General features: G+C 39.8%; 1 protein-coding gene across 2 annotated transcripts in view; it reads right to left on the bottom strand.

The window, feature by feature from the left end:
• Positions 1 to 26,770, bottom strand: part of LAMA2 (laminin subunit alpha 2) — a 943,701-nt gene that overhangs the window by 42,440 nt on the left and 874,491 nt on the right. For both annotated transcript variants that reach the window (XM_056566521.1, XM_056566522.1), the window contains 4 exons: positions 22,029 to 22,149; positions 8,421 to 8,597; positions 7,698 to 7,843; positions 2,340 to 2,516 (listed from right to left, as the gene is read on the bottom strand). In XM_056566521.1, coding sequence (XP_056422496.1) covers positions 2,340 to 2,516; positions 7,698 to 7,843; positions 8,421 to 8,597; positions 22,029 to 22,149 — 621 coding nt within the window. The remainder of the gene's footprint in view (positions 1 to 2,339; positions 2,517 to 7,697; positions 7,844 to 8,420; positions 8,598 to 22,028; positions 22,150 to 26,770) is intronic.

Genomic DNA, 26,770 nt, shown 5'->3' with positions numbered 1-26,770 from the left:
TTTAGAAAATCCTAGATTTGTTTTACTGATTAGAGGCAGATACTGAAATGTGTTTGTTTTTTCTAATCTGTTTCTATTCACATAGTTATATTGTAAAGAGAGTAGCTCCAGCTCACCCCAATGAAGACTTCACTGCGTCGGGGATCAGCGTGGACAACGCTGTATAAAAATACAAAGATGAAAGGATATCCAGCGCAGTAGCTCATATGCAACAGATTTATTCGGCACAGCAAACGTACAGGTACAAGACAATAGTGACGCGTGTTGATCGCCTAAGTGATCGAAACCCGTCACTATTGTCTTGTACCTGTACGTTTGCTGTGCCGAATAAATCTGTTTCATACGAGCTGCTGCGCTGGATATCCTTTCATCTTTGTATTCACATAGTTATTACGGTTGACCAAAGACACATGTCCATTGAGTTTAACCAAGGAGGTGAAGGGAAGGGGTACAGGTGGATAAAGGGGAGGGGAGTATATATTTCTGTATATGCATTAATGTTATTTTGTTGTATGTTTTGTTATTTTGTTGTATGTATCTATGCCTGTTTTTCGGCATCATTATGGTAGCAGCCATTATTTAGAAATATGCTTTACAGAAGCCTAATGGACATAGAAACCAATAGGCAGAAGCAGGCCCTAATCATGTCTATGGGTAAGTTTTCCAAGCATGTTCTGCGACATTTGGGTAGATCATTGGGCAGGAAGGAGGAATGAGTGGACTCTGACTATTATATATTGTAAATGATCTGCATGTTATTTATATAATTGTGTTACCTTTCACTGTTAGGCTATATTCACATGACAGAAATTTTGCAGAACATCTGCCCGGAAAACACAGATTGACATTCTACAATGACCGGGTGCCAGCTGGAATAAAATAACGGAAATGTATTTCCGAGCGGCTCCCCCTGCAGAAATTGATATATAAATTCTTTCTATGGAGGCTAAAATCGGAATGTCCACAGCAGATGTTTCGACCACAGAAATTCTGCTGTGTGCACAATGCAGCAGAATTCCATTGAAAGCAATTGAATTTCCAAGCAAAATTTTACTGCTGGATTAGTTAGATAGATTAGAAAATAATTTTATAATGAAGATATTTAAAGAGTACCTGTCATCAACAAAAACTTTTAATATGTTGTTCATAATCATTACTGAAGACATATTGTAATATATCTTCATTAAAAAATATTAATATTTATCCCAGTTTTTTCATTTTATACTTTTGGCCACTAGGGGTCTCTCTTCTATGCCTGGTCTGCAGGCAGCTTCCTATGCTTTTCATATTAAGTGTACAGCTTTTAGGACTAATGCTGAAAGGGCTCTGGTCCTTCCACAGGAAGTTCAGTACTCTCAGCTCAGGACTCGCTCCCAGCCTAGAGCAGCACTGTGAGCTACAAGCCTGCACATGCCTCTTATATAACAGAGGCCAGTCACCTCCCCCTCCCCCTGCTCTGTGTTCTCCCTGCCCCTCACCACACATTATCTTATACATTGTATTATGTCACTGCACTCCCTGCTCTGTGCCCCCCAACCCCCTGACATTCCTCTTAATTACTGCCTCTGTAATTGCTCCCGCCGCCCCTGGTTCTCAGCATTGACTTTTTAGTGCAGAGAGACACAGGAGAGAGAGAGAGAGACAGAGGCTGCCGTCTTTCCCCTGTACTTAGTCTGTATGCACACTGCAGAGCAGTGTTTCCCAACCAGGGTGCCTCCAGCTGTTGCAAAACTACAACTCCCACCATGCCCAGACAGCTGTTGGCTGTCTGGGCATGCTGGGAGTTGTAGTTTTGCAACAGCTGGAGGTACCCTGGTTGGGAAACACTGCTGCAGAGGGAGAGCAGCATACAGGAAGAATGGCAGAAGCAGAGTCCAGGCCAGGCTTCATGTGATCATGCCTGCCGGGATCCGCCTCCTTCCACCCCTCAGAAAGACAGTGCTCCTGAGCTAATGAAGAGGGATAAAAAAAGGTATTTCCATAGCATTTTAAACCTCAATAAACACAGGGATAGGCATAGTTAGAGTAAGGGACAGATGGGGAGGGGGATCAGGGAAAGTTTAGTTGATGACAGGTACTCTTTAAATGGAAATTTAGAAATAAAAATCACCAAAAATTCCTATTAATTATGTTAAATATAAAAACTTGATTTAAAAAATAAGTCATTTTCTGACGACACATTTTCTTTAGCTGTATTTGCAGTCTAAAAAACAATAGCTAAACTATAGAAACCTATAAAAAGGAACATTAAATGTATTTGTCATAGAAATACTGTAAATAGCAAGTTTAACTGGATAAAGCGGTTATAATGTACAGAATGTGTGTATTGTAAAGCTTACACTGCATTGATCAATAGGTCCCAAATGCACCCTTCAAATGGCGGTATGCTCTTGTACATGGGAAATTGTACATCAGATGGGATTCCACCTACAAATAGCTTTTTCACACTTATGGAATGACTGGCTGGCAGTTTTAGTGTCTGGCTTCGATCCTCATCGACTTGTACAGTAAATAAGCTGGAAAAAAATATAAGAGCATAAAGTAAGTCAGGTGAACCCCAGTGTCACAGATATACAGATGTAGTAAATCTGAGTTTGTCAAATGGCCGAACTCATGGTTGATGAAATGACACAAGTCTGTGGCCAAGCCAACTACAATGTATTATTACAACACAGTCCTAAATCACAGATTTGGCACTTATATATCGGTACAAGCCTGTTTTATTTCTAGCTCCCGAAAACTATTTAGTGTAGGAAAATGACAGGCGTCTTCCATGTCCTGTATGAGCATTGTAGACAATTAAGGAAATAACCTTTTATTCGGCAGGGTAAGTGGGCGGAAATGTTTTGCAAATGAACAAATCCATGTTTAAACAATGGCTTTGATGCTGATTCTGTCTATTTAACATGCCCAATGCTGCAGTGGAAAGGGACTTGGGTATAGGACAAGCTTTGTATAGTCTTGCTACGTAACATGATTACATTTGGTGGTAAAACAGCATGGGGGACACATCTGCTCAGGTTATTATTCCAGGAGGAAGACACTTCCATTTTAGCTAAATGACAAATCAACACATGGTTGAATATTCACACTGTAGGAAACAAGGAAAGGATGTGCGGAGGATGGGAAATGGATCAGTTTACAGGTAACTTCAGAGACCAATACAGACACAATTGTGCATGGGAGGATAGTTATTGTGCTGCTCCCTATATTCTAGTTATACCATAGTTTAGACAAACAAGGAAGAAATGAGCTTTTCTTCCAAAACTCCACCTAACCACTCACATCAGAGAGGCATTGTTTGCTTTGTGATTGAAGATGTGGTTATTAGAGTCATTGATGTATTCTGAAAGGATATGCCATACAGCAGGTTCTGGTTTTAGCATCTGTTAATGTATTTATTTATTTTTCGTGACATCACATGGGGCGGGGGCGTGACGTCACACGCCGCCCGCCCTGTAGTCACCGGTAATCAGTCCCAGAGCGAACACGCTCGGGGGACTGATTACAAACGGGGTGCCGCTTGCAAGATCACGGGGTTCCCCAGCGGCGGGACTCCTGTGATCAGGCATCTTATCCTTTGGATAGGGGATAAGATGTCTAAGCACCGGAGTACCCCTTTAAGATGTTGGCCCATAAGAGAGCAAACATACCCTTCATGTCCATTTATTTAGACATTTCCATAAAAAATTATAAAGACACAACAGAAGAAAAATAGACTATGTAAAACCCCCTGCATCTAACAAATTTAGTGGATGTTGTATGACTGCAGAGCACCCGGAATATAAAATAGATAACATTCCTCCATACTTTCACTATGTTTTAGACGTTAAAACATAAAACATAAGATGCTGGGAAAACAACATATTAAACCGAGATTTATTTATTTGAACTGACACACAAAATGTACACTGTACAAATAAATCATAGAGAATAGTACAGTACATAACACAGGAAGAGAAAAACAAACACAACACTCAGTGATGAGAGAGTGTCATATTAGTTCATATGAATATTAGAACAATTCTCCTGAAATAAATGATATAAAGAAGTTACTATTCCTGCTGTGCATTTTATTTCTGCTGTCAAGACCAAAATCTGTCCTGAAAAAATACAAAATACATAGACTGTATTTCTGGATAATAGTGAAGCCTTTTTAATAAAAATTCTCCTAGAGGAGAGCACTTAAGTGGCATGTTGACTCAAAGAGGTACCCCAGCATGCCCCTATCCTCCATTAAGTACCTGGGTGTCCACCTTACCCCCGCACTACTCTATACAACACATTTTCCCCCTATGCTAGATGAGCTTAGGGCTCTGATGAAGAAGTGGTGTACACAGTTTATTTAGTTTTTTGGCCTGGTCGCTGTGGTTAAAATGATTGTTCCTCCTAATTTGTTATATATTTTTTGAGAGCCTTCCGATATGAGTTCCCCTCGCAACTCTACGTTCTTATCAGTCAGCGATATTAAGCTTCATTTGGGATGCTTGAAGACACCGGCTCGCTATGTCGGTAATGTTGGTGGGAAAATTAATGGGAGGTCTGGCAGTACTGGACATGACTATATACTATTTTGCAGCACACCTCTTGTTCCTCCTACCAGGCGCATAGCAGGCGGATAGAGATTGAAAAGCTTTAGATTCATCTCTTCCTTTGGGGTCTGTAGGCCCCCTCCTGGGTCCTATGGCCTTCTCTATACATATATAGGAGTATTGTACTGTAAAAATCAAGCTGGCCTCCCCCTCCTTCCCTATGCAATCTTTTTGTACCCCCCTGAGCTACCTGTCAGCCTTACTTCTGCCATGGTAGGTTGATGTGTTTACTCACTCCCTTCTCCCCTTTGAACAGCTTATGTCTATGTTCGGACTTCCCTTCTCTGCACGATTCCATTACCTGCAGGTTCGCCACCACATGGTTTCTATGTTAGGTTCCACTGTTGTATCCTTGCCGACCACCTTTAAGAGACTGTGTCGTCAAGGACCGACAGCTAAGGGCCTCCTCTCTGATATATATATTCTATACTGAACTCCCCATGTTAATGGACTAGTACCACACCACTGAGTTGCTTCATAGGCTAAACCTGGCCATTCCCTCGCAGTGCTGGCACTGTGGTAGTGGGGTTGGATCAACCCCATCTTCTGGTTCTACCTTCTCCTAGTTCCCTATTGGGCTGTGGAGGAGCGTTTGGTCTCCAGGGTCTTCCATGTTAATGTCCCTCCAGACCCTCTGGTCTACCTGCTCCACCTGTCCCCCCCCATCTCTGCGTAAGAAACAGCTTAGGCTTCTTTTCCACATCCTATTAACTGCCGAGACTCTGATTGCGAAGTTCTGGAAGAGGTTGGCTCCTCCATCTTATCACAACCTGTTCCCCGTTCGCTCCCTGGAGTTGCTTAATGCCTCTCTGAAGAATACCCTCCTGATGTTTTTTTTCCTTGGTGTGGGAACCCTGGGAACCCTTTGGATTTTTACACCTATGTGCCTGAAATTTTATTTTTGCAATGTACTAGTCTCCCCCCTGGTCTCCATGCCTGTTAATTGCCTTATTTCTTATTATTGGGTTTTTGTACCTGCTCAAATTGTCTACTTTTTATTCTCTGTTTTTTTTTTTTTTTATTCTTTAAAATTCCTTCTGTCTCTGATACAGCTTATATGGGGAGGTAGATATGCCAGGATATGGTTGGAAACACTGCAGAGGCAAGCTTCTGATAGATTGGCCCTGACAAACCCCTGGTTGTACTATTTAGCCTCACAACTACATTAGTTGAGAGGGTGGGTGAGGGTGATGACACTGGGTCCCGCTGGTAAATAATTCATGGCAAAACATGATTATTGGTGCCCTCACTAGGCCACCGGATGCCTCCACCACTCACCACTATGTAAGGTCTGGGCCATAAATTTGCTTGGTTTGTCTGGATGTACGAAAATTACGCCTTTGTAGCACAACCGTGACCTGACTGAATTTCTCTCTTTCCAGGATGCAGGATTTTACAAGAGGAGGGGAGTACATAGAGTGGAACAGTTGTGTGTGAATGGCATATTTAAGGCCTACGGAGATCTCCTGAGTGAGTTTGAGCTGCCGTGGTCCTTCTTTTATAGATATTTACAATTATGTCATGTGTATAAGGTGCAGGATAGGTCGAAGTTGCTGGAGATCCACCTGCACAGGGTGTATAAAATCTGGCACTCCTACATAGGCTCGGTCTCCTTCACGATTCTACTTGTCTGAGGTGTGGTCAGGTGGGTCTAACTTATTTCACATGGTTTAGGAATGTCTATTGTTGGTCCCTTATTGGAGGGAGGTGCTCTCGCTTGTCCATATGATGTATGGGATTATAGTGCCTGTGGAGCCAAAGCAATGCATACTGGGTCTCATAGTGTGCGGTACAGAACCCTCTGGAATTGAACTGGGTATTCTTCGTAATATGTACCAAGCCCAAAAAATGTATAGCTTAGTATTGGATAAGGACTAGTCCCCTTATGGTTGCTAATTTGATTGCCCGGGTTTTGCTTATTGTTTGGTGGGAAAGAGGGATATTTGAAACGCCTAAGGCCGTCCATAAGTTTCAAGGGATATGGGGTTCTTGGATTCTTTTCTCACACCTGTCTGTGCTTCTATGGGTCTCCTGCCTTCTGTGTTGGATGTTGCTTATCTTTAGTTATGATCATAACTAGGCCCTTTCTCACAGCACTGAGATTTTGTGTTACTATATCTGTGGTCTCCGAATATCCTCTTTGGTAAAAGTTGGTTGGGTGACCTTGAGAATTATTTTAGCTGAGCTCATGTTCATTCTGCAGGACACCACACGTGGACTTGTACTGTTCTACTGGGGGAGGCGGTGCAGTTGTTGGGGAGGTGGGGTGGGAAAGGGGACCATGTGAGAGCCTCTTATTTCTTATTTTTTCTTTTTAAGCCACCCACACCTTATTAAAAAGTAAGCTAAATAACCCCTTTAAAGGGGTTATCCAGGCAAAAACTTTTTTTATATACCAACTGGTTCTAGAAAGTTAAACAGATTTGTAAATTACTTCTATTAAAAAAAATCTTAATCCTTTCAGTACTTATGAGCTTCTGAAGCTAAGGTTGTTCTTTTCTGTCTAAGTGCTCTCTGATGACACGTGTCTCAGGAACCTCCCAGTTTAGAAGAGGTTTGCTATGGGGATTTGCTTCTAAACTGCTTCTAGACTCGTGTCATCAGAGAGTACTTAGACAGAAAAGAACAACCTTAACTTCAGAAGCTCATAAGTCCTAAAAGGATTAAGATTTTTTAAAAGAAGTAATTTACAAATCTGTTTAACTTTCTGGAGCCAGTTGATATGTAAAAAAAAGTTTTTTCCTGGATAACCCCTTTAAGCCATTCAGCACATGCAGACAGATGTATATTGAATCGAGTAGAAAGGAATCTAACTAATGGGGTTGTTATATCTAGAACCAACTCCCAATACAGTACTTTTCATTATAGACTGATAGAGCTAGTGATCACTAATATTGCGCAAAATATTCTGCAAAGTAACTTACTTGAAAGGGAAAAACAGCATGAGTCAGTATTGCAACCCTGGCTATAATCCTTATGTTATTGTCTCACTTTCAGAAAGTTTTATAAAAAAGGATACAGTTCAAGGGTAAATAAAGTTATATATCAATGAAGCTAACATTAGTACTGGCAGTAGCCTTAGGAAATCATTGTAATATTACTTACTTTCCTGATCTTTCTATTCGGACAGAATGTTCTTTGCCATCATGAAATTCTCCTTTCTCAGGTCTAATGGTTATTCGATGTGTCTCTTTAGGTCCTGGGACAGAAACTTCCAATCTCCCTTTTCTTAATAGAACTGCATAAAAAGACTGAACCATAAAAATAAAAGAGGTCATGCTGTAAATTAAGTCACGATTTTCACAAAGAAACTCAAATACAGATAAATGCTGAATGGAGCGTTCACTTTTAATAAATCATGGAACCAGAGGCGATGAATAGATTTAGGTGTCAGGAAGGGAAACAGCAAGGAGGATACAATTATTGAAAATATGTGTTTATACAATACAATATCTTTTATATTTTATATGTATCGTAATTGTTTATTTATTAATAGATCGAAATCTGTTGGAATGTAGTGATAACAGCTACAAGCAGAGATCCTTAGAAAAGTTGAATAGAAAATGTACACCTTTAAATCCATGTACTGTATCTGGCCAGTAACTGATCAGGCACTCGGGAAAGTTGGGAGCAATTAATAGCAATTGGGTAGTGCATAAAGGCCATTTTTATTTGCTCTTGAAATTGACTGATTAAGAATATGTAATCAGGCACCCAGGAAAGCTGAGTGCATACATAAATAATGGAAAAGTGTATAAAGGCTGTATAGCATTGTAAAATATGATTTTCTTCTGTTGAATACAAGATTTACTAAATTCTTTACATTACCTGTCCACTTTGTCTACGTTTTCTTCTTGGTGAAATAAGAGTTCCTCCGTTGCCGAATAAGATCATTCCAGACTCATTTTTGGTGCTGAATGATAATGTAATTTCTGTCCCGACATCGATTGATGCTGGTGGCACTTCTATATAACCAGGTTTTGAAAAACTAACCGAAAGCACTTTCTGTAAATGGAAAAAAAAAAAGCAAAATATAATTTACATACAGCATTACTATGCATAAACATTTGCAAATGATGTGTCATACCAGAGCACACTTATGGCATGTTCATAACCATCCTACTATGGACCTAAAGAATTAACTGAATCACTTCAGTAATATCAGCCAGATTAAGGGCCTGCCTTATTGGTAAATATAAACAGATCCAATCCAAGCTTGATCAGTCATATTACACTATATATATATGTGTGTGTGTGTATTGTGAGACAGTGAGAGGAATGGTGATCAGGGATTGCTATGTTTCCCAAAGATACCTGTTGCATGTGGATACCAGGTTTGAGGAAGCACATCTCATTGAGGGAGAAATAAAAAATAAAACGTTAACGGGGTACTGCAGTGAAAAACACATTTTTTCAAATCAACTGGTATCAGAAAGGTAAACAGATTTGTAAATTACTTCTATATAAAAATTGTAATCCTTCTAGTACTCATCAACTGCTGTATGCTCCAGAGGAAGTTGTGTAGTTCTTTATAGTCAGACCAAAGTGCTCTCTGATGACACCTCTGTCCATGTCAGGAACTGTCCAGAATAACAGAGGTTTCCTATGGGGATTTGCTCCTTCTATGGACAGTTCCTGACACGGACAGAGGTGTCATCAGAGAACACTGTGGTCAGACTGAAGAGAACTACACAACGCCCTCTGGAGCAGTACTAGAAGGGTTAAGATTTTTAAATAGAAGTAATTTACAAATCTGTTTAACTTTCAGGCACCAGTTGATTTGATAAAATTTGTTTTCCACTGGAGTACCCCTTTAAATGGTTTATCCAGAAATGGAAAAAGAGCTGATTTGTTCCAAAAACAGCACAACACTTGTCCTCAGGTTGTATGTGATATTATAACTTGGCTCCATACACTTTAATGGAACCTAGCTGAAATGCCACACACAACCTGGGGACAAGTGAGGTGCCGTTTTTGGAAGAAATCATCTCTGCTTTTCTGTTTCTGGATAACCCCTTCAATTCTATGATACTTATGCAGAATCCTGTGAGAGCAGGTAGAAAGACGATGCTTCTAGGTGTTCACCCGTAGAATGGTTAAGAACAATTAACTGATTCGGACAGAAAATAATAAATAAATACTGAGTTTATTCACCAGTAAAAAAAAACTGTGCGGAGAACATGTTTCAAGGGGCGTAACCCCCCTCTTCATCAGGTCCAGTTGACCCGTCCGTCCAGAGAGATCTCCTGCCTGACCTTTCAGAGGGATCTCAAGGATGGGATCGATGCTGGCTGCACCCCAGTGTTTTCAACCACAGAAGTGGTGCACAGGTATTTTATGGTGTTGTGTTCACAGTGCAACACCAAAAGATGAGTGCACCCTTGTTATCACCTGAGCACTAACACTAATAAGGATTACTGGCACATTGTTGTGCTACTGTTCCTGTTCTTTTATATATAATATATATATATATATATATATATATATATATATATATATATATATATATATATATACTGAATCCTTCAATTCTATGGTGAAACTTGCTAGTGCTTCAATATCTGGTTTATTAATTTAGTGTAATACTTCTCATCTTATGTTTGCTATTTATGTGCTCACTGATCCAATTTGGGTTATGTGTGTAGCAGTGTATGATTTGGTCTCATGTTTTCCAACTTTTCTTTTTTGTTTGATGTCACGCTCATGTGACTAATTATTGGTCTATTTTATTCCTTGGTCTTAACTCCAACATATGCCATGAATAACGTTTTATTTGCTCTCTACCATATATTGGGCTTTAATGCAGAGGCACATTGCTTCTTCTGCTCCTGAACAACTCTATTTCTTTCTGCGAGTAGAATTCAGTCCAAAGCCGCTGCCAGCACGTCCGCTGCCAGCACAGGTGTGAGAGCTGGAGATTGGAGCTGTTAGTTGCTTTTTCTGATAGATATAATTACTCTGAATGGCCAGCATGTAATTTGGCATTTTTTTTTACCTAGATATGGCTTCCCCAGGTGCAAACAAGTGATTGCCAGGGCATAGAAAAGTAAGACCCTTTTAATAAGGAGTTATCTTTTTTTTTTATTGATTTGTTTACATTTTTAAAGTAAGCCTGGGTTAAAGAAAAATAAAAGTAAAGGAAAAAAAAACTGCTCAAAAAGCCAATCACTGAGGAGGATCACTGCTACAGCCAGTGATTGGCTGAGTGGACACTTACTTGTTCCAAGATGTGACCAGGAGGGATTAGGCACATTGAGAGTGTCAGAACTTTGTATTGGAGCGGGCGAGTAATGTTTATTTGCAGTCTTTTTTTTTCTTTCTACCTTTTCAGGCCAGCCTGACCAATATTAAAAATGTAACACAATCAGCAGACACCCCACTTAATACTATAATCTATTGCTTACTAAACAGTTGGGGGTGAGAAATAAAAACTATCTAGATGTAGATAGGTATAAACTTAGACTAGACAGTCTAAGACTGTGCCAGTTTTTTTTTATCAGTAGATCAGACTGTTTAAAAATCTTTGAGAACAGTACCACACCTTTAGCCATCTGGGAAAGAGGACTTACTGCTTCTTTGTCCTGTGTGGCCTATTCCCTTATTTGTGGGACTCGTGAAGAGCAGATCTATCAATTAAACTAAGATCTGCAACTAACCTGGTCTAGGCCCATAGCATCATCACAATCTGATTTATGCAGTGAATGCATAATCTAATGTATTGTTCTTATTTTTAATGTTCTTATTATTATTAATAATAAGTGGCTTATTATTAATAATTAGTGGCTAAAGTATAGAGAGTCATTCATTGTCTATTGGATATAGTCCTGAACAATACAGCACAGAGTAGATAAAAATACGCCTGCTAGAACAGTATGGGTCAGTGTACGGGTGCGAATGCATGACAGCGTTATCTCATTATTTCTTGCTTATAATAAAGTTGTTTTACAACCTTCATCAGAAATCTAATACATAAACTATGTGAAATGATCTCTGCTGAAAAGCATACAGGTAATATTATAATGCAGTAAACTGACTGTGAACACAATGTAACAGGATTATAAATCTCTTTTTTTTTTCAAAGATGTTCAGTCTAAAAAAATAAATGTAATTAACTGCTATGAGAGTTGCTGGATTATGCCAACAGGAATGGCAATGGAGATGTAGAAGCTTACTTCAGTTGTCCCAAGTTCTTCAAAAAATCCTATTAAAAATAAATTCTGATATTTACTTTACTTTCATAATTCAGACATAAAGTCAGATAGAGTGTACAGTCAGCCTTCTCTGTATTCCCCTGCATAAAGTAATAATTGTCATGGAAATCTAAGTTGGCTTAATGATGGATTTGGTTTAGTCCCAAGCTTTGCATTGCTCCCATGTCTTTAAGGGTGCATTCACATAAACTTTGCAGTATTTTCATTGGGAGGAATAAAAAAATAAAAAAAAATTATTTATATTCCACGGAGGGACTTGGAATTTTTGGACCTAGGACCAAGGTCCCTGAGACTGCTTGCACCCATATCCCTCCTTCACCTTGGAGTGCTACTTTTCCTTTGCTTTGTCATATATGTACACACATATATATATATATATATACATATATATAAATATATATATATATATATATATATATATATATATATATATATATAGACAGGGGCGTACCTAGAACATTTGGCACCCGGGGCGGACCCTTTGTTTGGCATATGGTATATGTAGAGTAACCCCCCCTCCCCTTCCCCATAGGTATATGTAGAGAGTAACCCCCCCCGCCCCTATAGGTATATGTAGAGTAACCCCCTCCCCATCCCCATAGGTATATGTAGAGTAACCCCCCCCCCCCCCGCCCCTTAGGTATATGTAGAGTAACCCCCCCTCCCCTTCCCCATAGGTATATGTAGAGTAACCCCCCCTCCTCCCCTATAGGTATATATGTAGAGTAACCCCCCTCCCCCATAGGTATATGTAGAGTAACCCCCCTCCTCCCCTATAGGTATATATGTAGAGTAACCCCCCCTCCTCCCCTATAGGTATATATGTAGAGTAACCCCCCCTCCCCCATAGGTATATGTAGAGTAACCCCCCCTCCCCCATAGGTATATGTAGAGTAACCCCCCCTCCCCTATAGGTATATATGTAGAGTAACCCCCCCCTCCCCATAGGTATATGTAGAGTAACCCCCCCTCCTCCCCCATAGGTATATATGTAGAGTCACCCCCCATCCTCCCCTATAGGTATATATGTAGAGTAACCCCCCCTCCCCATAGGTATATGTAGAGTAACCCCCCCCTCCTTCCCCATAGGTATATGTAGAGTAACCCCCCCCCCTCCTCCCCTATAGTTATATGTAGAGTAACCCCCCCTCCTCCCCTATAGGTATATGTAGAGTAACCCCCCCTCCTCCCCTATAGGTATATATGTAGAGTAACCCCCCCTACCCCATAGGTATATGTAGAGTAACCCCCCTCCCCCATAGGTATATGTAGAGTAACCCCCCCTCCTCCCCTTCCCCATAGGTGTATGCAGAGTTGAGAAAAATAAATAAAAAAAAGGATGCTCTCCTGATATCCCACGCAACAATCTCCTCAGCCGGGGCCTGCGTCTTCTCCCCTCCACAGTACAGGCGCCGATGAATGACGTCACCGGCGCCTGTACTGCGTGCTGCGTGGGGGCAGAGGTCACGTCTCCTCTGTGTAGCTGCAGATGCGGCTCACACAGAGGGGACGCCTTCTCCTGTATGTGCGTGTATCGCGCATACAGGAGAATGTAGCGCTGTCTGCTGGGGATCTGGGACGAGTGTCCCGAATCCTCAGTAGTGGTGGCGGCGGGTCAGTCCGCCCCTGGCACCCCCCTTGTGTAATAACTGAAATCAGTTGCTTCCTATAACCATCAATAAGCTTCTTACACCTCTCAGCCGGAATGTTGGACCACTCTTCCTTTGCAAACTGCTCCAGGTCTCTCTTATTGGAAGGGCGCCTTTTTCCCAACAACAATTTTAAGATCTCACCACAGGAGTTCAATGGGATTTAGATCTGGACTCCTTGCTGGCCACTTCAGAACTCTCCACCGCTTTGTTGCCATCCATTTCTGGGTGCTTTTTGACATACATTTGGGGTCATAATCCTGCTGGAAGATCCAATATCTCGGACGCAAACCCAGCTTTCTGACACTGGGCTGTACAGTGCGACCCAAAGTCCGTAGGTAATCCTCAGATTTCATGATGCCTTGCACACATTCAAGGAACCCAGTGCCAGAGGCAGCAAAACAACCCCAAAACATCATTGAACCTCCCCCATATTTCACTGTTGGTACAGTGTTCTTTTCTTTGTAGGCCTCATTCCGTTTTCGGTAAACAGTAGAATCATGTGCTTTACCAAAAAGCTCTGTCTTGGTCTCATCTGTCCACAAGATGCTTTCCCAGAAGGATTTTGGCTTACTCACGTCCATTTTGGCAAAATGTAGTCTTGCTTTTTTATGTGTCAGCACTGGTGTCCGCCTAGTTTGCACTGACACTGATGCTCCCTGAGCCTGCAGGACAACTTGAATATCTTTTGAACTTGTTTGGGGCTGCTTATCCACCATCCGGACTATCCTGTGTTGATCCCTTTCATCAATTTTTCTCTTCCGTCCACGCCCAGGGAGATTAGCTACAGTGCCATGGGTGGCAAACTTCTTGATAATGTTGCGCACTGTGGATGGACTAAAACAAATCTAGATCTTTGGAGATGGACTTGTAAGCTTGAGATTGTTGATATTTTTCCACAATTTTGGTTCTCAAGGCCTCAGACAGTTCTCTTCTCCTCTTTCTGTTGTCCATGCTTAGGGGTGGCGCACACAGACACACAATGCAAAGTCTAAGTGAACTTCTCTCCTTTTTACCTGCTTTCAGGTGTGATTTTTATATTGCCCACACCTGTTACTTGCCCCAGGTGAGTTTAAAGGAACATCACATGCTTGAAACAATCTTATTTTTCCACAATTTTGAAAGGGTGCCAATAATTTTGTCCAGCCCATTTTTGGAGTTTGGTGTGACATTATGTCCAATAAGCTTTTTTTCCTCCCTTTTTTGGTTTAGTTCCAATACACACAAAGGGAATAAACATGTGTATAGCAAAACATGTGTTACTGCAATCCTTTTATGTAAGAAATACTTTATTTTCTAGAAAAATGTCAGGGGTGCCAACATTAAAGGCCATGACTGTATATATATATATATATATATATATATATATATATATGTATATATATATATATATATATATATATATATATATATATATCAAGTTATCAAGTAACAACAGCTGGCATGAGGACCCGCTTGTTGTAACTTAAAGGAATAAAGACAAGATGAAAAAGGTATCTCCATATACCCCTGCAACCCCTCCACATCCATAACAAATGACTCCCTGCTGCTATCTTTAGCCTGAGGAAAGGAAGGAGAATATGAGAGTGAACAGAATCCGGCATAAACAGTGTTGTTCCACCTACAGTATCTTAGAGGCATTGGGATGGAAAGCTATGTGAAGGAGTTATCAGACTCTTCAACTGCAAAATAGGCATTTTATGTACCTTATTTTGCATTTAGTTAGAAATTAACAATCCTTACAATCATAAAATAAAATACATTTTTTTGTAAATGACTATATCTTTTTGCTAGACAAAATTCTACGTAATTTAAAGCTAAGGATTATTTTCATTCAGATGTTTTCATTCAGACACAAGATTGCTCATTTTCTGAGCAAGGGAGAGGGTTGTAGTGTTAAGGTTAAAAAAATAAAAACTAGTACTGTTTTACCATGATGCTAATAAACCTGGAAAAATAATGTAGGTTTTGTGACAGGTAACAGTAATTGGAGTTGTGTGAAAAGTGTAGCACTATTATATGGGTGGATTCCAGTGGCGGGGCTTTTGTACACACGATGTAATGCAGCCCGCTTTGCAATCAGGTTGGATGTGGCGGGGCCCTTGATCTTAAGATAGGTGGGAGTCCTGGGACCACATCTAAGGGTACGTTCACATGAGCGGACCCACAGTGTATTTTACGCTGCAGATCCGCCACTGAAGGACCACTGCATGGTGGCTTTACTTGTGCCTGCTCGGAGCAGACACACTGCGATGTGCGAGTTGCAGCGCATGCGTGGTGTACTTGCACACATTGTGGCCGCTCTCCCTGCTCCATGAGCTAGGCGAGAGCTGCAGTGATGTGCGAGTATACTGCGCATGCACGCTGCGACTCACACATCACGGTGTGTCTGTTCGTAGTGGTGTATTGCTGCTCTGAGCAGGCACATGTGAAGCCACCATGCAGGGGTTCTTCAGGGGCGGATCTGCAGCTGTAAAATATGCTGTGGGTCCGCTCATGTGAATGTTCCCTAACAGTATTTATAAATGGCATATTCTATGGAAATGCCATATCTGTATCAAATGAACATACCTCTTTAGTTTGTGGAAAATGTGAAAAACATATGGGACACATTTAAACGTAGAATAGTATAACGCATGAAGTCTAGCAATACTATCACACTCACAATTAGAGATCAGCAAAGTTACAGTAAATTCGATTGGTCACGAACCTTATGGCTCGGCGTTTGCTGATTTTAGCCTGCATAAATTAGTTCAGCTTTCAGGTGCTCCGGCGGGCTGGAAAAGGTGGATACAGTCCTAGGAAAGAGTCTCCTAGGACTGTATCCACCTTTTCCAGCCCACCGGAGCACCTGAAAGTTGAACTAATTTATGCAGGCTTAAGTCAGCAACCGCAGAGCCGCGAGGTTCGTGGCAAATCGAATTACTGTAACTTCGCTTATCTCTACTCACTATAACAAGGAAGGATACTGTAAAATATATAACTGTGAATAGACCAGGATCTAACATTAGAGAAAGCTATGAGAGGAGGACAGGCAACTGAACTCGCAAAATCACAGATTCAAGCCTTAAAGTGTACCTGTCGTTTCAAAAGAGTTTTTAACAAACTTACATGGTTTAGTTATTTTAATCCTTCAGAATGGTGACAGCGGTATTTTACTACTGGTATTGAGCTTCTGAAAGTGGTCTCCATGATGCACAATTATTTCACATTCTGATCATTAGAGGGAATTGACTGTTTGCCAGTATTATAGACTTTCTCCATTAGTTTCCTGTGCGATCACAAAAACAGCACAGGACCTACTCCTTTTTGCTATGCCATGACATAGGGCTAGAGAAGTTACTGAAGTGTTATGTAAGCAGACATAAAGGAAACAGAAGTAGCACAGCAAGGAAGGGGTTCCACTACAAATTGAGCTGCTAATTTTTTTAATATTTTTTTAATGTTAATAAATGTTATCAACTGTAGCGACAGGCACCCTTACATATATGGTTAATAGAAAATAAACTATGTTTTCTGTATGTATAGTATTTCAATACAACATTGATACCAAGAAGCCTTAAAATAATTTTTACATTGGAAATCAACACATAAAAAGGTCTATAATATATCCCCCTTGGGGACACTCTGTGAGGACACTCATGGTCTATAAACATAGATTAAGCCCTAAAGAGGGAATGGCAAAAAGAGGAAATGCCACAAGATTCTGCATGGATTGCAAAAAATACTTAATTTTCAGCATGGCTAAGAGGATGTAGGGATGAGTGGAGACAAAAAAAATTCTTAAGCTTTTGAGATAGCAGGCTCAATAGCTGTTGAAGGTGTTTATTGTGGAAATTTCCAAGTATAGCCTGTTATGGCCACTAGATAAAGATCTGTGCAGCAACATCAATGATTATTCATATGTACTACTTGAATGTATTATGTATGTAGCATTCATATGTGCTACTAGAACATTTACATGCAGTACTAGAGAGGGGTAAGATCCAGCTTCTTGCTAGAAATCATCTTTTTTTCTCCTGGTTGTCATCCTCTATGTCCTTAACTTGAGTCATTTATGGCTAGTCTACATTGGTTATACTACAAGTGAATCCACCAATATCTTGGTGGATGAGATAAACCAAATAATACAGCAAACAATGATGAGTCAGCCTTTTGCTGAAGTAAAAAATAAAGTTTTCCCCTCATAATTTGATGCTCAAAGTGACAAAGTGAATATCAGAATTTTTTGATAATGTATCAAAACAGTAAAAAAAAACAAAAAAAAAAACACATGAAATCTCACCAGCAGTTTGCAAAAAAAGCAAAGCACCTAAAGGACTTTCAGAATGCGAGAAGCAAGAATCTGATGAATCAAAGATTGAACCTTTTGGCCTCCATTCTAAATACCATGTTTGGAGGAAACCGAACACTGCTCATTACCTACTCAATACCATCACTACAGTGAAGCATGGTGGTGGCAACATTATAAGGGTGGAGGAAAAGGAATAGAGCAAAGTATAGGGATATCCTTAATCAAAACCCTATCCAGTGTATTTTGGACCTTAGATGGCCCAATTAAAATCACCTTTCAACAAACAATGACAAACAAGACAACACAGGAGTGACTTAGGGACACATCTGTAAATGTCCTTGAGAGGCCTAGCCAGAGCTCCAACTTAAACTCAACAGAAAATTATGGAAACGGCTTCCACCGATGGACCCCATCCAGCATGACAGAGCTTGAGCGGATTTTCAGAGATGACCACCTAAGAATACCGAAGGCTGTACTCGCTGCCAAAGGGGTTTTAACTAAGTACTAAGGAAAGGGTCTGAATACTTATGACATTGCACAATTTTAGCTTTTCCTTTCCAGTAAAGATTTCTAACATTATGTTTACACTTATTGAATGGGTATTGTGTGCAGAATTATGAGGGAAAACTTTATTTATTTTTTAGTTTACCACAAGGCCGCAACATAACAAAATGTGAATAAGTGAAATGGTCTGAAGACTTTCCAAATGCATTGAACATGAGTTATTGAGCTCTAGAAAAAGGTAGCTTGATCTCTATATTCTATACTCTATAAACATGAGGGAAGTTGTAAATTACTGATGTTAAAATAACATGGTTTAGTGAACAAGAGGATTTCGGGCAGTTTGTCTTCCTATAGTAATATTAGTTTTAACAGATTTATGCCACGTAGCGAATAAAGTCATAAAACCTATGTTAAATTTGGATTTTGACCTGCTCGTAAATAAAATAAAAAATCAGACCTAGATAAAAAGAAAGCTCTAAATTCTCATCTACACTGCAGAGCACAACTATGACTCTCCAAAACATGAATTTATCAAGTTTTGTTGAAAATTTGCCTGGGCTTTCATAGTTCTTTTTTATGGTTGCAGGTTTTTATTCTTTGAGATATGTGGTGGGAGCACTACTCAGCCACTCAGCTATAAATAGAGGACTCTTTCAATGAATTTTAAGCGTGGCAACCATATATTTGTCAGTGTTAAATACAGCAGCTCTGTAAATTCAAGACGTGTGTTTATTCCTAGTGTAAAGTACAATGGAGCCATGCTTCTGAAGCGTCTCTTCAAATGCTATTAACAGGTCAAGGCTTAAGATGACTTCCCCTATAGTCCATTAGTCTAACTGGTTATGCTCAGAATGAGTATTTCGCAAAAGAAAATGATACCTTAGACCTCTTTATTCTTCAATGAAAGGGTCTTAAAAGGCCGTACAGGTATTGGACTTTTATGAAGTGGCATAGAATACAGAACATTAAATCTGTGAGAAAAAAAGGTTATAGCTTTTGATTGTGGATAATGACATAGACCTAAACCTGCTTGATGATAATGACATAGAACTGTCATTGTGCATTGTCATTAAATTACTAAAGATTTTTATGTTCTTCACTCGAATACATTTAGCTGTCTTTTGTCCAGTCTGATATGGAAGAAATAAAAATAGAGCTTGAATACTGCAGATCATATTTAACCTGAAAAACAATATTTTGGTAACTGGCTGCTAAAGTGCTCTTTGTGTTCTTTGTGTCATTTTTTGTCCATTCAAGTCAAGTGAAAAGAACAGTGATAAGCTATCACTTTATAATCAGTGGGAGCCCAACCTCTGGGTTAAAGTTGGACACGGAATTGTGGACACAAATAAAGCTACTTTCACACTGCCGCTGGGCTCTGCCACAAATGGCCATTAAGGCTCTCTTTTATTTATTGATTTCTTTATTTTTGCCTTTAACGGCCATTAGTTTGACAGAGCCCAATGAGACTCTCTGACGTCTGTCATTGTAGCCATTATTCCGCCAGAAGACAGCGGGAGAAAAAGGCATTGCAAGCACAAATTTTTCTCCCACTATCTTCTAACAGCCGTCACACTGCCGGGCACTAACGACAGTGTGAAAAGAGCCTAAGACATGCCCAGATGCAGGCACTGGTAAAAGTCAAGGACACTGACAGAGGATCGGCAGCAGCTGAGTAAATATGTCCTTGACTTTTGCCAGTGCCTGCATCTGGGCATAGGCACGTCCTATTTGTGTCCACAATTGGGCAATCCCTTTAGGGTATGTTCACATGGTAGCAGAATTTCACAAAGCAGAATTTCTGTAGCAGGAATTTTCGCTGCAGAAATTCAGCAATCTGCAAAAATATAAGTCTTGCAGAATTCAGCAGAGGAATGAAGTCAACAGGGCTTGAATTTCTGCAGAATGTGCCCGGAATTTGTGTGTAAGTAGCAAATTGGAATTTTCATGTTAGTAACATTATGTGCCTGCCTTTATAAGTGAATTAACACTTATAGATCAGCCCTTATGGTAAAAAAAAAAAAAAAAAATAATAATATTTTTCCCATATACTAAAACATCCATATGTTTTATTGGTAATCTACACAAAATCATATATTTAAAAGTAATGTGTGTGAAAAACCACAGTGATACAAATGTCTGGGCTGTTAATAGGGTAATACAATGGCTGTGCATGAAAGAGGTAACACAAATTTGTGAAAATTCCAGCTCCCAAAAATAAGATAAAAGTCCAAACATTTTTTCACATAATTAAAATTGATGAGAAAATGAAAACCAAAAAGGTGGCTTTAAAAGCATAGCCAGGACTAAGAACCATGATGGTTGGAAACACTTTGGCGTTTCTGCTATGCTTTTAAAACCACCTTTTTGGTTTTCATTTTTTCATCAATTTTATTTATGTGAAAAATTTTTTGGACTTTTATCTTATTTTTGGGAGCTGGAATTTTCACCAATTTTTGTTACCTATTTATCCCAATATGTGGTTTGGTCATCGGTACTGTGCTTCCAAGTTACTACAGAAGTCCCTTCAATTCAAAGAAACTACAGGGCGGTCTTTTTTCTATATATGTATATGTGCATGAAAGAGCGTGACTTAGATGTGAGACTGCAGTCCTCACATAGTGATGTTGTTGGGGTAATGTGCACAATTTACAATATAACACTCAGCCTTCTTCAACATGTTTCGCCACAAGCAGTGGCTTTGTCAAGAGGCAGCAGGCACTGCCTCTTGACAAAGCCACTGCTTGTGGCGAAACATGTTGATTGGGGGGGCTGAGTGTTATATTTTAAATGGTGTGTTCTACCCCAAAAACATTCCTGCAGAAAATTCTGCAGAAAATTCTGCATGGATTTCCTATGGGCTCCACGCGAATTCTGCAAATGCGGAAAAAAACAAGGAATTCTGCAAAAGGAATGCGGATGCCGAATTTCAGCAGAATGGCAGGAATTCCCCAATGTGAACATACCCTTTCATAGTTGCTGAAACAGTAAATATTACAACTGCTCTTGTATTTCAGAGGTGGTGTCTGTTTTTATTCTATAAGAAACTCTTTTGCCTCACACTAAGAATGTACTTTGTATCAACAGTATCTTGGTGTATCTAGCTATAACTTTAAAAAAATAAATAAAAATAAAAATGTAAAAAAAGACGATAAAATTAGAATGCAGTTCACTGTAACAAAATATGACAAATGCTAATGCACCATATTGAGGTCAGTATCTGGTTAGCACAATAAACTGTTCTTTCTTTTTTGTAGCTCTTTCACATTTCTGTGACACTTTTATAAATCTGGCACATTTAAACACTGTTCAAAGTTTGCACTGTGAACAGAATGAGATACTTTTGGTAAATCTGGGCCAGTGTATTTTAGAAAAATAGAGTCTACTTCTCGGTATCAACTTAGATTAAACCAGGGTTTTCCAACCAGTGTGCCTCCAGCTGTTGCATAACTACAATTCCTAGGATGTCCAGACAGCCATTGCCATAGACCAGTGTTTCCCAACCCAGTCCTCAAGGCACACCAACAGTCCAGGATTTAAATTTTTCCCTGTTCTATTCCAATGGAGTAACTGAAAAAAACCGGAATGTTGGTGTGCCTTGAGGACTGGGTTGGGAAACACTGCCATAGACTTCTCAACATAATTGTGTAAACACCAGAAAAATTATGATTTATTGTCATAAAACAAAAAACATCAAAACACTTGGGGGAAAAAGCTATAAAAAAAATTATATATTGATGTCATATCTAGAGCTATTATTATTTACATGCACACATACCTCCAATGAACAACCTTTGGTTATTCCAATGTAGTCAGAGCTGCTGAGTAAGTTGTATGGTGTCCTGGAGACCTCGATATCCTTCAGACAGCCCACGTACTTCTTCAGATTTACCTCTGGCCTAAAAATAAAAAAAGAATAATAATTTGCCAGGAAAAATCTTCAAATAAAATCTTAGCAAAACATGTGGCAAAGCTTATTTTTTTCATTAGTTTATGTATGTAGGATCTTGTTTTTTAAAGGATTAGTTGTACATTCTCATTCAATTTATGCGATTAAGAAAAATCATAAACTTACAAACAAAGAAAAACCAAATCACCAGTCAGGGCGCATGCCTTTTATATTTTACAGGCTATTACAGATATAGACCATGCTTAGGAATCAAATTTATGATAAGAAATAGGCTGCATTAAAGGGGTTATACACCATAAGTTGTAATTAAAAAAGGAAAACAAAGGTGCGCTCCTATTGCAGAGGACTTTGGTAAGCGAATACCCCTTTAAGGTAAAAATTTCCTCCTTACTAGATCAAGTTGTGCTGCGGGCACAACACCGTAGTGTGCATGCAGAATCGCAATGGCATAGGAGGTCAGCTGGCCGCGGCCTCCTTCACAAGTGGCTCAAGGTAACTTCAGCAGTGGATAAGTGGCAGGCGGATCAGTCCAGTAACAGTCCAGACCACACAGGATAAGTGTGCAAGGAAGAGCATTCAAATTTATTTGTAGTGCAACAACAAGTTTCGAGCCCGAGCAGGGCTCTTCATCAGGCATGGTGGTTTTAAAAACAGACAATCTATATATAAGACCCGATGTAATTACTACCGGGTCATAGAGTCACAGGATTTACATAACACATGAGTTACATAACTCATAATTTAAACACTGAGTTATAAACAAATAAAAGCAAGATCTTATCATTGGGGTAAAGTGCCATTATGTCAAATCACATATGTTATATTTAATGAAGATATATGTAAGAGATATATGTGTTATAAACACACCATGTAATTCATAAATGAATGAAGTCCAGAGGAAAGCTGATGAGCAGCTGTAGTACTGATGTCAGCAGGGCGGTGCTGATACATTCAGCCCATCCGTGTGTCTCCAGAGCTGCAGAATGCCAAAGAGGACAGGTGGCAGGTGGGAGGGTACACTATCCTGTAGCTGAATGTTCTGTGAGTGTCCCGGCGCAGTAGATATGCGCACAATGTATGCAGGATCTCCATGTTAGGAGGAGATTGCTACGGTGCCAGGGAAACGGGTAGTGGGAACGGGAGAGCCCAGAGGTGCCAGAACAACCAGGATGATGGTCAGAATTGAAGTAGAATTATTTAGTTACAGTGCATGGTGGTGTCATAAAAAGAGGGTAAAATCTCTAACAGGAGGAAGTCCAGGCTAAGCTAGGATCCATCTTGATCAGCAAAGTTTAGTCTTTTAAAAAAACTTTGCATAAAATATGATGACTGAACATCATGTAAAATGAAATTGATAACTGTGGTAAAATTGCCAGAATTAAGTTGATAAGATAAAAATCTACATACATACAAATAAAAAAAAAATTAGAAAAATTGAAAAGTACGGTAAAAAAATAAATTCTCTCCTTTCTTTTTTTTCCCCCCTCTTTCTTTCCTCTCCCTTCTCCTTTTTTCTCCTCCTCCTTCTTGGATGAAAATAATAATAATGATAAAAAGCTGATAATAAAACTGTTTCAACCATCTCATTTAGACCCCTAGGCGAGACTGTGGGGAGTTTAAACATCCAAAACACTTCTTTTTTCTTCAGTAATTCGAACCAGTTTGACATGTGCTCAGGAATTTGATCAATTGGGATAACCACAAGAAGATTTTTTCCGTCTGGGTGGTTGGTAGTGCAGTGCCTAGACACTCCATGAAGAAGAAATGTATTTCTTATATTTTGCCTGTGCTTATTCAGGCTATTACAAAGTAGTTGTATTGTGCGTCCAACATATTGGAGTCCGCAAACACATTCTAGCAGATATATCACATAGGAAGACTGGCATGTTAGTCTGAATTTAAAGTTGAACTTTTTACAGTTACTGTTAGATTGATGTTCTGTTGCCCCATTCACTATCTTGTGGACACACAGGCATAGTTTGTTTATATATATATACATATATGATCCTGCTGTTAAACTAGAGTCTTCATTCTGGCAATTTTACTCGTTATCAATTTTAGATGATGTTTAGTCATCATATTTTATGCAAAGTTTTTTAAAAGATTAAACTTTGCTGATCAGGATGGATCCTAGCTAAGCCTGGACTCCCTCCTGTTAGAGATTTTACCCTCTTTTTATGACACCACCATGCACTGTAAATAAATAATTCTACTTCAATTCTGACCATCATCCTGGTTGTTCTGGCACCTCTGGGCTCTCCCGTTCCCACTACCCGTTTCCCTGGCAATGTAGCAATCTCCTCCGAACATGGAGATCCTGCATACATAGTGCGCATATCTACTGTGCCGGGACACTCACGGAACATTCCGCTACAGGATATTGTGCCCTCCCACCTGCCACCTGTCCTCTTTGGCATTCTGCAGCTCTGGAGATACACGGGTGGGCTGAATGTATGTTTATAACACAGCGGTGCGAAGGACTTACATATATCTTCATCAAAATATAATATATGTGATTTGACATCATTGCACTTTACCCCAATGCTAAGATCTTGCTTTTATTTGTTTATATGACAGTTTTTAAAATATGTGTTATGTAAATCCTGTGACTCTATGACCCGGTAGTAATGACATCGGGTCTTATATATAAAGTCTCTGTGTTTAAAACCACCATGCCTGATGAAGAGCCCTGCTCAGGCTCGAAACCTGTTTTTGCACTACAAATAAATTTGACTTGCACACTTATCCTGTGTGGTCTGGACTGTTATTTACAAGAGGAGAAGCGCCTGGCACTTTCGGACCTGATCTGCCTGCCACTAATTCACCATAAAGTGACTTTAGGACGTACCTGCCAGACAGTAATGGACATGCTTAGGAAGGATCTGCACTTGCCTTGGGCCTAAATGGCTCACATAAAAATTGTGAGACAAGCCATCAAACACAGGTACAGACACCATGTTATGAACTACAATTACTTTACAGCAGGGTCTCAAACTGGATGCCCTCCAGATGTTGCAAAACTTCAACTCCCAGCATGCCTGGACATGCCCAGGCAGCCATTTGCTGCAGCTAATGGCTGTCAGTTGAAGTTTTGCAACATCTGGAGGGCCACCAGTTTGAGACCTCTGCTTTACGACCTCTGTAGCATAGTCAAATAAAAAAAAAAAAAATAATACTGGAATACCACTTTAATAAACCAATTTACTTCAGTTAGTGCCTGTAATTTCTCTGCAATTTTGTGGCAGTTGTTGCTTTTTTTGGGGGGTGGGGGCAAAAAATGACAGGGTACAGGAAAAAGCTGCATCTGATTACAAGCAGTATACTCTTCTTTCACACTAATGGATTAAAGAAGTTGGAACCACACATTTTATCACCTATCTACAGGATACTTTGTTAGTCTTATACAAAGTGAATGGGGTGGTAGAGCACAAGCATTGCTCACTATTCCATTTAAAATGGAGACTTGGGACTATTGTTTTTGTGATTGATAAGGGTCCCAGTATTCAGACCCTCAGCAATCATAGATTTATCATTTTTCTTGTGAATACATGATAAACTTTGTTCATGGCCTAACCCCTTTAAGCTTGGCTATAGGATTCCTCATTTCTTTTAACCCCTTAACGACCAAGGATGTATATTTACGTCCTTGGCCGGCTCCCGAGATATATTGCGGGGTCACGCGGTGACCCCGCGTCTTATCGGGTCGGTCCCGGCATGTATCTGATGCCGGAACCCGGGGCTAATAGCGCGTGGCAGTTGAACGCCGCGTCTAAACCAAAAGTGAAAGCTGCCCGGCTGCTCAGCAGGGCTGATCGGGACCACCGCAGTGAAAATGCGGTGTCCCAATCAGCTGGGACACGAGCAGAGGTCCTCTTACCTGCCTCCGGCGTGTCCCTTCGGCGATTGATTGCTCCAAGCCTGAGATTCAGGCTTGAGCAATCGACCGCCGATAACGCTGATCATTGCAAAGCTATGGCTTTGCAGTGAACAGTGCTGGCAATCAGTGTGTGCAGTGTTATAGGTCCCTATGGGAGCTATAACACTGCAAAAAAAAAATTGCAAAAAAAAAAAGTTAATAAATGTGATTTAACCCTTTCCTTAATAAAAGTTCAAATCACCCCCCTTTTCCCATAAAAAAAACACCATGTAAATAAAAATAAATATAAACATATGTGGTATCTCCGCATGCGTAAATGTCCGAACTATAAAAATATATCATTAATTAAACCGCATGGTCAATGTCGTACACGCAAAAAAAATTCCAAAGTCCAAAATAACGTTTTTTGGGTCGCTTTTTATATCATGAAAAATTTAATAAAAAGCAATCAAAAAGTCAGATCAATACAAAAATAGTACCTATAAAATCAGATAATCAGATCACAGCGCAAAAAATGAGCCCTCACACCGCCCCATAGGCAGAATAATAAAAAAGTTATAGGGGTCAGAAGATGACAATTTTAAACGTATACATTTTTCTGCATGTAGTTATGATTTTTTACAGAAGTACAACAAAATCAAACCTATGTAAGTAGGGTATCATTTTAATCACATGGACCTACAGAATAAAGATAAGGTGTCATTTTTACCAAAGAATGTACTGCGTAGAAACC

The sequence above is a fragment of the Hyla sarda genome, chromosome 3 (assembly GCF_029499605.1).
Source record: "Hyla sarda isolate aHylSar1 chromosome 3, aHylSar1.hap1, whole genome shotgun sequence".
Taxonomy (NCBI): Eukaryota; Metazoa; Chordata; class Amphibia; order Anura; family Hylidae; genus Hyla; species Hyla sarda.
The sequence above is the reverse complement of the archived record's forward strand: the minus strand, read 5'-3'. Positions and strand labels throughout refer to the sequence as shown.